Source organism: Parasteatoda tepidariorum, chromosome 10 (assembly GCF_982258835.1).
Source record: "Parasteatoda tepidariorum strain Cologne lab strain chromosome 10, Ptep-v5.0, whole genome shotgun sequence".
NCBI classification, from domain to species: Eukaryota; Metazoa; Arthropoda; class Arachnida; order Araneae; family Theridiidae; genus Parasteatoda; species Parasteatoda tepidariorum.
This window is the reverse complement of record NC_141764.1, coordinates 40,778,529-40,790,052: the sequence shown is the minus strand read 5'-3', so window position 1 is coordinate 40,790,052 and position 11,524 is coordinate 40,778,529. Positions and strand designations below refer to the sequence as shown.

The 11,524-nt window shown below is 26.3% G+C and overlaps 1 protein-coding gene across 1 annotated transcript in view; it reads right to left on the bottom strand.

Moving 5' to 3' along the window:
- Positions 1–545: 545 nt before the first annotated feature.
- Positions 546–11,524, bottom strand: part of LOC107454333 (rac GTPase-activating protein 1) — a 30,584-nt gene continuing 19,605 nt past the window's right edge. The window contains exons 8-16 of the mRNA XM_016071492.4: positions 11,128–11,185; positions 10,811–11,039; positions 9,507–9,689; positions 7,958–8,066; positions 3,678–3,783; positions 3,460–3,586; positions 2,856–2,961; positions 2,612–2,699; positions 546–1,161 (exon numbers count right to left, since the gene is read on the bottom strand). Of these exons, the coding sequence (XP_015926978.2) occupies positions 1,095–1,161; positions 2,612–2,699; positions 2,856–2,961; positions 3,460–3,586; positions 3,678–3,783; positions 7,958–8,066; positions 9,507–9,689; positions 10,811–11,039; positions 11,128–11,185 (1,073 nt within the window). The 3' untranslated portion in view covers positions 546–1,094. The remainder of the gene's footprint in view (positions 1,162–2,611; positions 2,700–2,855; positions 2,962–3,459; positions 3,587–3,677; positions 3,784–7,957; positions 8,067–9,506; positions 9,690–10,810; positions 11,040–11,127; positions 11,186–11,524) is intronic.

Here is an 11,524-nt window from a genome sequence, read left to right as displayed (position 1 = left end):
CTCATACATGTCACAGTGCATCCTGCAACATGCTCGACATATTATGTTGTAACTTTTAATTTTTCAAAATTCTATTCAATATTTTGGTATAAAAATCTCAAAAGGCTTAATTATTGAAAAATACAATAAAATTTGCTATCCTTATTCAAAATTTTCGCTTAAGCTAATTTTAAATGTTTTCCTGTAACGTACATATTCTGCAATGATAAATAAAGGTTATTTTACGAAGTATTTTTCACTTGACTGCGTGTTGTTTCATGGTACAAATACTGATGATCAGTACTGATACATGGTACTGATAGGAGCTTTTATCACAATTTTAACTAAAGTAATAAAATTAAGTTATGTCAAAAAAAAATGTCAGTATTAAAATTGTTATCCTAAAAGCACTAACAATTTTGATAGGTTTTTAAGAAAGTTTTTTTTCTTTCTTCACAACATTTCTATTAAATGATAAGAGAATAAACAGGCTTATGAATCAAGTAAAACAGTCAAGTTAAGTGGGGGGGAATTGGAGCAGATACAAATAAAATGACGATTGAAACTTTTTTTTTTGAAATCAGACTTTTATTTCCCATTCCAATATTGCTACAGAGTATACAATACAATAATCACTTTATACAATATTTACAGTGTCTAAATACTTAGCTAATAAATAATGCCAAGAAATACAATAACTACAGATTTCATTTACAAAAAATTTCTAAATAAATGTGAGTTAAAAAATATCTGACCTGACTAGTTGCATCAGAAACAAATTACTAAAGAAAATCAAATGCAATAATTATTAAGTGCCTACAATTTTGAAATTTTATAATTTAGTAAACAAATAAATCATGCAATAGAAAAATCACACTAGGAAACTCATCTGATTCTTTATTTTTATTATTAAGCTTGTTAGTAAAATAGTTATAGACGATTAAATAAACACAATAGTTAAATAAGATAGTTACAAAGAACACTACTTGCAACAAAAAGTAATAGATAAGAACAATGAATAAGTAAATAACCGAAAAGCTGTCCTACAAGTAGCCTAATAAGCAAATAAAAAATGAAATATTGAATATAATGTTTACTGTACACAAACACACATTTTAATTCTTGATAAGAGGAGAAGAAAAGAACTGTCTCCTTCCCACTTTGGAATCAGTTCTAGGAGTCCTAAAAATAAATGTTTAAAATTACCACATAGCTAAAATACAATATTTAAAATCAGTATGAAACTTAATAAAAATCTACATAAAACTAAAAATAAGAGATGGTTAAAAAAGAAGTTCTTTTTAGTTATACCAGAAATTAAAATAAAAATGAAAGTTTTGTATTTAAACAATTTGATAACTTATCTCACAGAAGCACTGGGATCGTTAAGATAAAAAATTAAGTACACAATTACCGTTTATGATGAAATAATGCCACAACAAACTTCATATTTCAATCAAAATAGGATTAAATGTATGTTTTTGGAGCTACTTTGATGAAAGCCTACATTGAGCAAAGTATCTCCCTTGATAGCTATAAATTTCATTAAATTCATTTATCATAAAATTATAGTCTTTTCAGTAAATTCAGTTTTACTCAAATTTTGTTAAAATAACCCACGTGAGAGATAAAAAAGAAACATTCACATAATTTATTAAATAATGGTAATGTGTAAGATATACAAAATAACTGAACCAAAGAAGCCTGTGCAAGTGATAATTTAAAATTTTTTTTTTCAGTCACCATTATTCATCCATTATGAACTACAAAAAACACCCACGTTTGTAACAAATAACAATCCCAAAAGCCTTTTCCTAGTATTTTTCACTTGCATTAATTTAATGAAAATTACTAAAAGGGGAAAAAAATATTATTCATTTTATTTATGATAATATAGAAATGAGATGTGTGAATTTCTAAGCAGGAAGAGCTTCTCATATTTTAAACCTCACAACTTTTAAATTTTACAGAAACTTAATTTTAGGTAATTAAAAAAAAAAGCATAAATTCCGCTTTTAAATTAAGACTTGAAAAAAATTCAAACTTGATAAAATATAGAAAACAAAAATGTAAGAGTGAGAAAGCAAAGAAAAAGTTTCAGACATAATTCTCTAGAAACACAACTTCCATTTATTTGTAATTTATTGTTGTCAACTTTTTTAAAAATAGAAATTGAACTTTTCTTTTTAAAGATTTTAAGTTAGAAATCTTCTTTAAATCCCATTTTTTTTTTCTCCAGAAACATTATAAAAATAACTAATTGAAAATAATGAGAAATAATACAAGAAACTGATGAAAAGGAGACCTGCTTTTGCAACAGGTGAACAACAAATGAAGGAATATTTCTAACAGTAAAACAGCAAAATTAGAAATAATTCTAACGAAGATAAAAATATCAAAGGTTTATTTTAAAATAATTTTAACAATTTGCTTACAGCAAGTACAACATGCTTATTAGAATAACAAGTGTTAGCATGATAGGTATGTTACATAAAAGGTTATATTAATTCCAAAAATAGAAAAAATTCAAAATCTCAAATCCAATATTAAGAGAAAACAATGCTTTTTTTTTAAAAAAAAACTTATTTGTACATAAAGATAATCACTATACCAAATTTTATGTAAAAATTACCTAGATCTGTAGGGAGTTTTTACAACTGTTGTACTCTTCATTTTCTGACCAGAAGTTAAAATAGGCCCCAATCGACTTGTAACTGGAGCTGAAATATTATCAAATAAAAGTTATAGAATTTGAACAAAACCAAATAATAAAATTTATTTCAGCTACACTATAAATCAAAGTATTTCAAAATTTCAGATGAAATATTCAGATTATAATTACAGTTAAAGTGATAAAAAAAGAGAGAGAGATTTACCTGGGGTACATTCTGGAGTTTTCATAGGGGTATGGAATTGCTCAGTTTCAACGCTTAACATATTTTGCCAGGTATCTGAGGGTATCATAAGAAGACGTTCCATCACCTAATTCGAGATAAAATAAATAAATAACTAAACAGTGGTTTTAATTTTTTATTTCATTTTAAAAGCACATTCTAAAATACAGGTCAGAAAGCGAGCAGCATTATTTTTTAAGGGACATGAATTTATACTTATACTTCTTAGTATCCAATTGAAAGCTCAAATATGTTTAAGATGTTGAGTGTTATAACATTTTAACATCTTCAGATTGAAAACAATAATCTTGATCACAAATCTTTATTTTAATAAATTAAACTCAAGAGTACTTTGTATAAACTAAGCTGATTTCTTTTAAATTAAAATTATGCAGGTTTTCAATTTAAAAGCCTGTGAGTCAAGAGCTTAGCTATAGAGTAATACTGAGTTTAAGTAATAATAATCTCATTTTGGTGCAACTTGCACAGCTGTTCCAATCCTGAGAGTGAATCGACACTTAGCAGTTCACCAAATTATAATAAATATTAAAATGAAACTTAAACTAAAGAAAATTGGAACACTTACTCGACAAATGAGCCTTGTCTCTGTCAACATATTAGCTGGTTCAGTTTCGGAGAAACCAACAACTGTTGGAGCAACCACTCTGGCAAGGTTGTCAATATTCATTTTACATTCTCTTGAAGCGGCAACTCTGATTAGATAATAGACAAATTAATATACACTTGAAATGGTTTATTTATTTATTTTTTCAAAAAAATAGTGAAATGAAATTTATAATTTACTTTTGCCAGTGTAAAATAAGAAACGCAAGAGTATCTCTGTTTGGTTGAGGGAGGTCACTGAAAGCATTAAGGAGCATGTTAAAGCTCTGCTCCTCATCATGACGATCTGAAATAGTAATATTAAAAGTGTAAACGAAAATAAAATTTTACACACCTTTAACAATTATAAACAAATTTACTTCATGGTACAATAAAAAATTATTCAAGATTGATTTCACTTTCCCTTGCTTCAATTTAAAAAATAAATAAAAACAATTTATGAATGAGTTAAAATATTTCATGTGATGTAGGTATAAGTATAACAATTTTAATTATAAACATGCTTAAAATCATAATTTTAATGAACATGTTTAAGTTTATTAGTCCTTAACTCAGGGGTTTGTCTACGTTTTTCTGAGAGGTACCTATTTTGTAAAAATGTAGACATAATTTGTGAAATACTAAAAATTATATTAAAAAATCAACACAAAAATATGGATTTATCGCTTTTTAAGGGATGCAAAAATTAAATTTAAATAAAAATAATTTGTGAAACTACCGTTTTTCCTAAAGTTGAATTTGTGAAGGTACTGCAAAACGGTAGTAAATTGGGCCTGGACAGACCCCTGCTTAATTGCTTTAAAAAACAACAAAGTGAAACAAAAAAAAAATATTTTTAAAATTATCTTTAGAATCAATAACTAACAAAAGCGTCATTTTTCTCACAGTGAGGGATTGATAAAATATTATAATTACTTTTTAAAGTTTATACCGACAAATGATTTAGAGTATTTTTATTAACACTTATCAGGGTGCGTAGCCAAATTTTATAATAAAAAACAAGCACCTTTTAAGTACTTTTTAAGCACTATATACAGCAACAAAATGCAAAACTTTTTAAGAAATATCATGATAAAATAACTAGTTTGATCATGATAAAATAACTAGTTTCTGACAAAGAATTTTCTTGATTATATTGGCCATTATAAAAAGATAGAGGTTTTTTGGTTCGATTTTAGAGGGTGGGAAATGAAGCCTGAAATTGAGAATATATTGCAAAATGCAGCAGAATTGCAACTGAGAGTGCAAGACTCACACCGAACTCATCTCAGTTGACGCATATACAAACTAAGTATTTTATCAAGCATGTAATATGATTGGTGTTTTCATACGCTACGAACCAAAGGTAAGCCGAAATGCATTGTGGTTGAATGAATTGTGAAAACTTTAAATAGAACAATTGGAAAACCACACTTTTGCATAGTATGTGGCAAAAATCGACATGGTAAATAAAAGAAAAAATTATCATTTTCGAAAAGGGAAAATGAAGCACTTTTTAAAAACACCCAATGAAAAAAGCACCTTTAAGGGCTTTTAAATTACAAAAGTTGAAAATAAGCACCTTTAAGCACTTTTTAAAAACACTACGAACCCTGTAATTTAGTGTCTTTTTACACACTTAAGAACATCTCCCAACTACATTAAAATAACAATTTATATTATTAAACAATTCCATAAGAGGAAATTAGAATCTTATTAATACATTTTTAGAAAATAAATCAACTTCATAAAATACTAAAATATCCTTCTTTAACCGTGAGAAAATAAACATTAGTTGCTTCTGAATTTGCTCTCATGAGTAAAGTTAAAAGAACATAGTAAATTGTTTAACTATCTCATTAGAGGAAATGAAAACAATTTCAATACATTTTTAGAAAATAAATTAACTTCATAAATTTAAATAAAAAACAAAGTGTCCTCTAAACACTTATCCAATTTGCTTATTTAGTTTCTTTACACACACGGAAGATCATCTTACAATTGCATTACTTTAATTTAAATATTAATTCCTAATTTAAAACATTCAGAATTGTTAAGAGTGAGTAAAAGATATGAATTATGAGTTTCAAACTATTTTGCTAAATAAAAAAAGACCAAAAAATTAACTTAATATACAAAAATAACACTACAAGTTTTTAATTTTAAATTATATAAGTGGAACAGGAGAAGTATAGGTATGTCAGTGTGAAAATAATGTTTTTTGTATTTATTGGTGGGTGGTAAGAGTTGCAAGTTCAAATACTCAAACAATATTTTTAACAACTTCAGAAAAAAAAATCATAATTAGGATATGTGTACTAATAAAAAAATGCTTTTCTTCCTATTGTTGAAAATTCTTCATAAATACATTAACAAAATGCAACATAAACATGATAAAATAACAAGTTTCTGACAAAGAACTCTTTTTTTTTATTATATTAGCCACCATAAAAACAATTCGTATAAAATTTTAAATATATCAATATTGAGTGGCTCATTCCTATTTTTTAAATTAATAATTACTTTATTTAATTATGTAAAAAAATTCATTTAAAATCATAATTAATTTAATTTTTATTTAGAAAGGTTATCAAATGTAGTTTTTAAATTTAAATAAAAATTATTTATAAAACAAATTCAACAAAACATCAAATAGATTATTATTAATAATCATACTGAATTCATAAAGATATGTAAAGAATTAAGCAAACTAAGAAAACTCTAATTAACTTTTATGAAATTTTGTTACTTAGTTCGGTATTTCTTTAATGAAATCAGGGGGTCTGTCCAGGGAAAGTTTACTACCGTTTAGCAGTACCTTCCCAAATTCAATTTTAGGAAAAACGGTAGTTTCACAAAATTCTTTTAAAAAAGCAAGTTCTCATTCAAACCTCATTCTCGTTGCAATTTATGAAAAAGAGGATCTTTTCTGCCAGTTATCTTTTATGAAAAAGTAGCAAGTGTTTGTTAAGATAGTGCAATTTGGTAAGCCTAACTGATTGCTTACGCCATATCAAAGTGAGCTTTTTTCTGGTAAGTTTTTTACAATGAAACGACGAGGCTTTCCCTCTATAAATTTCACAGGAATTCAAAGTTTGAATATTATTCGAACAGACTATTATTTTTTATAAAACATTCTTCTCTCATTGAAGCTTTTTCCTGCATGACCTAGTCGAAAATGTTCCTATAATGAAAACCACATTTAGTGCTAGTACTGTTAAATGCATGTTTTTAGTAAACTCAAATTGAAATTTAAGTATGGACAAAGATTTTTAAATTTGGTAACAATTTTAAGCCCAAAATGTTACAATAGCAAAATTATTTTTGAATATATGTGGAGAAATATATAGAAATTTACTAGTCTTAAATGATTTTTATTTGTAGTGACAATTTTTGAAAATATTTTCTTATTTTACCATTTTTTTGGGCTGATTTTTTAATATAATTTTAAATTTTCACTAATTATGTGTAAATTTTCACAAAATAGGTACCTTTTAAATAAACCAAGACAGACCCCTGGAAATGAGTAAAAATTTTTTTTAATAATTTTGAAATGTAAATACAATGAGTAATAAAGCTAAACATTTTTGTCAGATATAAATTATTATATATGGTTCCTACATTCAAAATTTTTAACAAATCTGAAATAATTGAATATTTTAATTCAATTGAATTCAATTCAAGCCCCTCACTTCATACTTTTTAAAATCTTGCCTCTAAATATTATCAAGTTCTTTCATAAAATAAATCATAAAGTACTGAAAATTTTAAAAGTAGTAATACAATATAAAAAATATTTAGAATAGAATCTATAAATAGAATAGGGCGAGAAGGCCATTAGCTTTTTAGTGACGAAGACGATGGCGCTTCACAAATAATTAAATTAACAAGAGAAATAAAATCTTTTGCTATTAAGAGAAAAAAATGGCATTTTTCAGTTGATCAGCGAAAATTTGATAGATTTTTCAGTTCAAATTTAGAGGACGGAAAAGGATGCCTGAAAGTGAAAAATCTCTTGCAAAATGCATCAGAGTTGCACATGAGAGGGCAAGAATCTTCCCACTGAATCCAGCTCAGTAAAGGCATATGTAGATCCACAAATATTTCATCAAACATGTAAAATAATTGGCGCTTTCATATGCTATGAACTGATGGTGTGAAAAAATGGATTGGGGGTTGAATAAATTATGAATATGTTGAATGGAACAATGTGAGAGCGAAGCTTTTTGCAAAATTTGTGGTGAAAGAAAAAATCTCCTTTAGGAAAAGGAAAAATTAAGCAGTTAGAAAGATCAAACTTAGAAAGATAAAAAAAAGATTAACAATTAGAAAGATAAAAAAGATTATTCCCCAAAAAATCGTTAAAAATTTACCCAGATCAAAACTGATAAGCATAACAAATATGTATTGTATATACAACAAGTATAACAGGCAAAAGACAATTATTTTAAAAACTTCTGATAAGAGAAAAATATTATTACTTGCTGCATCTACAAATATCTGCCATGCTGCTTTAGTTATTAAAGTGTCCTTTAGCGATCTTAAAAATTCTTTAATTGTGCCACAAACTGCATGGATATCTACACCATTCTGAAATAAGAATAAAAATCTAAATTTTTAAAGTCAAGAAAAAAAAGACATCTTTGATTGATAGTTCCAAAATTATAAACATTTAAATAAACACATTAAAATTTTGAAATAACTACTTTATACTTCTTAAGTCTAACGAAATAATGACACTTTCACAACTAGAAACTCTTCAGCAGTCTTGTATGACACCTTTTACTTTTCATAATCATAACATATTACTTTACCAACTAAGCATTTCACAATTGGGCAAGTTTTTGCAAAAATCTCTTCATAATTCTCACATCTCATTGAATATCAAGAAGGAAAGCTGGTTTTTTGGTATGAAAAACAATAGGCTAAAGGACTTCTTTAAGTGTTACAAACCACAAAGGCTCAGTGGGTTAAATAAACACAGCTTTTCCTACATACAAACACAACAGTTTTCTCAGATACAGTAATTTTTAATAAGAAATAAAAGATCCCTTATAAAATTATGTTAGAGGATTCAACACAGGATAAACCATTTAAGGTTTTATTACAAAATGAACAAAGACTATAAAGATATAGTTTTATTTTTATGAAAGAGTGATTTCATATAAGAATTATTCTTGTTTCATAATATAATTAATCAATAAAAAAAGTAAGGTAAATGAAAGATTTAAAAAAAAGAAGCATAACATTTGTATTATATATATATATAGATGGCTTTTTTGAAAGAAAAATGTATCTCCTTAAGTAATGCAGTAAATATAATTTAAGATCACCATTTAGTATGCTTTTGTTATATTTCAAACTTAGAGTTTTATGTACAATTCTAATGCATTTGATAATGATTACAGGGTTGCCATAGAAAAAAATGAACAAAATAGTTGCTTCTAGTAGCCTGAGCCATGAAAATAGTCGCCTGAAATTATGAAAATAGTTGCCTAAATAAGAACAAAAATTTTTTAATAATATTACTAAAATTTTAATAAATGACTTCATTGTAATATACCATGATCAATTTAAGAAACAATAGAAAAGCTACATTATATTCATTTATGTTATTGCTTATTGACCACTTGCTTAAACAGTATATTAAATGCCATGCAAACATATTCAATAAAAACTATAATTTTGAAATAGCACTTGTACAAGATTTCTAATGCAATTCTAGTAGCATGGATAACGTATACCACAAAATTACTACTTACTATAATTTTGCTGCCTAACATTTGAGTAAAAAGAAGGAAACACCTTATTTCCAGTTTTAATTTTTCTTAAATCAGGGTATTACACAATTTATATTCTTAATACAGCTGTCACAATTGCCAAAACTCACTAACAAATATTCTTAAAAAAAGTAATAATAATAATACTAACAAAAATAAAACAATGAAATAAATTTATAGAAATACAGATATTTAGCAACTTTTAATATCCAAAATTGCACATGTTGGAATATTATGTAAAAAGACTTACTAATGAAGGTATACTTCTGCCATTCAAAAACTTTTCCTTCAATTCCTTTACCTCACGCTCACTTCCAGATACTCTATATAATCCAAGTTCTTTCAAGCCACTTGATTCTACTTTGCTTACGCAATGGATAATTAAGGGTGGTATCATAGGTGGAGTTGATGGTGTATAATCACAAAGTGTTCCCTGTTAATAAAATGATTTACACTTAATATGAGGAAAAACTGTGAAAAATTCAACTACTATTTATTTACAAGCTTAACCATTGTTAACTTAACAGTGATTAATTCAACAGACTTTGGAGATACAAATTTTTGAATTTGCTGAAATATATGATTAAAGCTTTCCACTAAGTGAATGTTGCAAGTTCGTTTTCAAGAAACTAAAATATGTGGAAAGAGTAACATTTACGCAATGACACAAAAGCATAAAAAAAGAATCGTATGAAAACTTGCAATAAGTTTTATAAATTTTTCTATCATTAAAAAAAATGAAGCTACATAATAAATAAGGATACCCATTTACAATGCTATAAAAGAAATTAAGGAATTTAAGAGTTAAATAGTTTTTTCTTTAACAATTTGCCTTTTAGCATTTTGGGGGAAATACAATAGCTTATACCTTGCATGATGCACACTTTGGGACTGCCCAAATAAATTATTAAATCTTTGAAGTACAATAATTATTAATAAATAAAATAAATTATTAAATCTTTGTACTTTTTCTTAAAACAATTTTTGTCAAAAAAAAATCTGCTCATTGATATTCGAATTAATTTATTTCAAATGATAATGGTAAATTCAATTTTATATAAATGAAAGAAGCCGATAAACATTTTACATTTTGTGCAAGGTTTTTTTAAAACTAATTATAAGCATTTAAACTATAAATACCGGTGCTCCGTTAGCTAAAGTAATTCAAAGGAATGCAAGATTAGTAAAAATTTACGGAAAGAGCAGAATTTAAAAAATAGAACGACTGAATGTATATTAAGAAAAAGAACGCAGTAAAAATACATGGAAAAAGTAATATAAAATACATAACACAAAAACAAATTATATAAGTAGATTTAGAAAAAAGAATTGTTGGCAATAAAGAAAAAAAAAAGATTTCTTTTAAAATGGGAGAAATCATCAAACCATCATTTTGTACTCAGAATGTATAAAGCACACGTAATGTCCTTAATTCACATTGTTTAGTGTAATTTTAAAATTTAACATAAATGAAATAAACTAATAATCATTTTACATTTGATAAAATTTCTTAAAATCACTATTCAGTGTTTAAAACAATTAAATTATAAATACCGGCACTCCTTTGGTTGGTGTAAAATTTGCAGGAATGCAGCGTTCAGGACATTGATCTTTACATTCAGGATGACAAGTCATTCTGCAATTACCACACTTCAGGACTTGTTTACAGAACTTTATCACTTTACCACATGGATAACATTTTTCAGTTCTTATAACGGTTTTCACTGCAAATGCGTGAGGTTTATTAGCACGGCCACCCAAACTGTAACGTCCTGTTGGTGTGCTATAAATATCATATACACAATGTGACTTTTTTCAAGAGTATTATTATTGTATTCTAAATCAAACAGAAGAACAGTTCAAAAACTTACCCTCCAATGTAATCATTTCGTTTTAAATCGTAATTTCTTACTGAAGAATGAGCTGACTCTAACAATAAATAGACAGACATTTATAATTAAAATTGTATAATATAACTATAATTTTTAATAAATTTTATTAACTTTTAAAAATAAATCAATTGGCGCGCATAGTAATAAGCCACATTTTTAAAAAAAGTGCTAGTTTTACACCATTAGAAAATGTTCCTTAGAACTATTTATTACCAGATAGGTTTTAACAAGTTTTTGAAATTTTATTTAGATACATGATACATTATACAAGTACGTAGATACATGATTTTTGAAATTTTACCAAGATGTACAAAACATGAAAACATTTTATTGTCAACTTGAAAATCAAGGTAGGTGTTCTTCAACAAACAAGGGT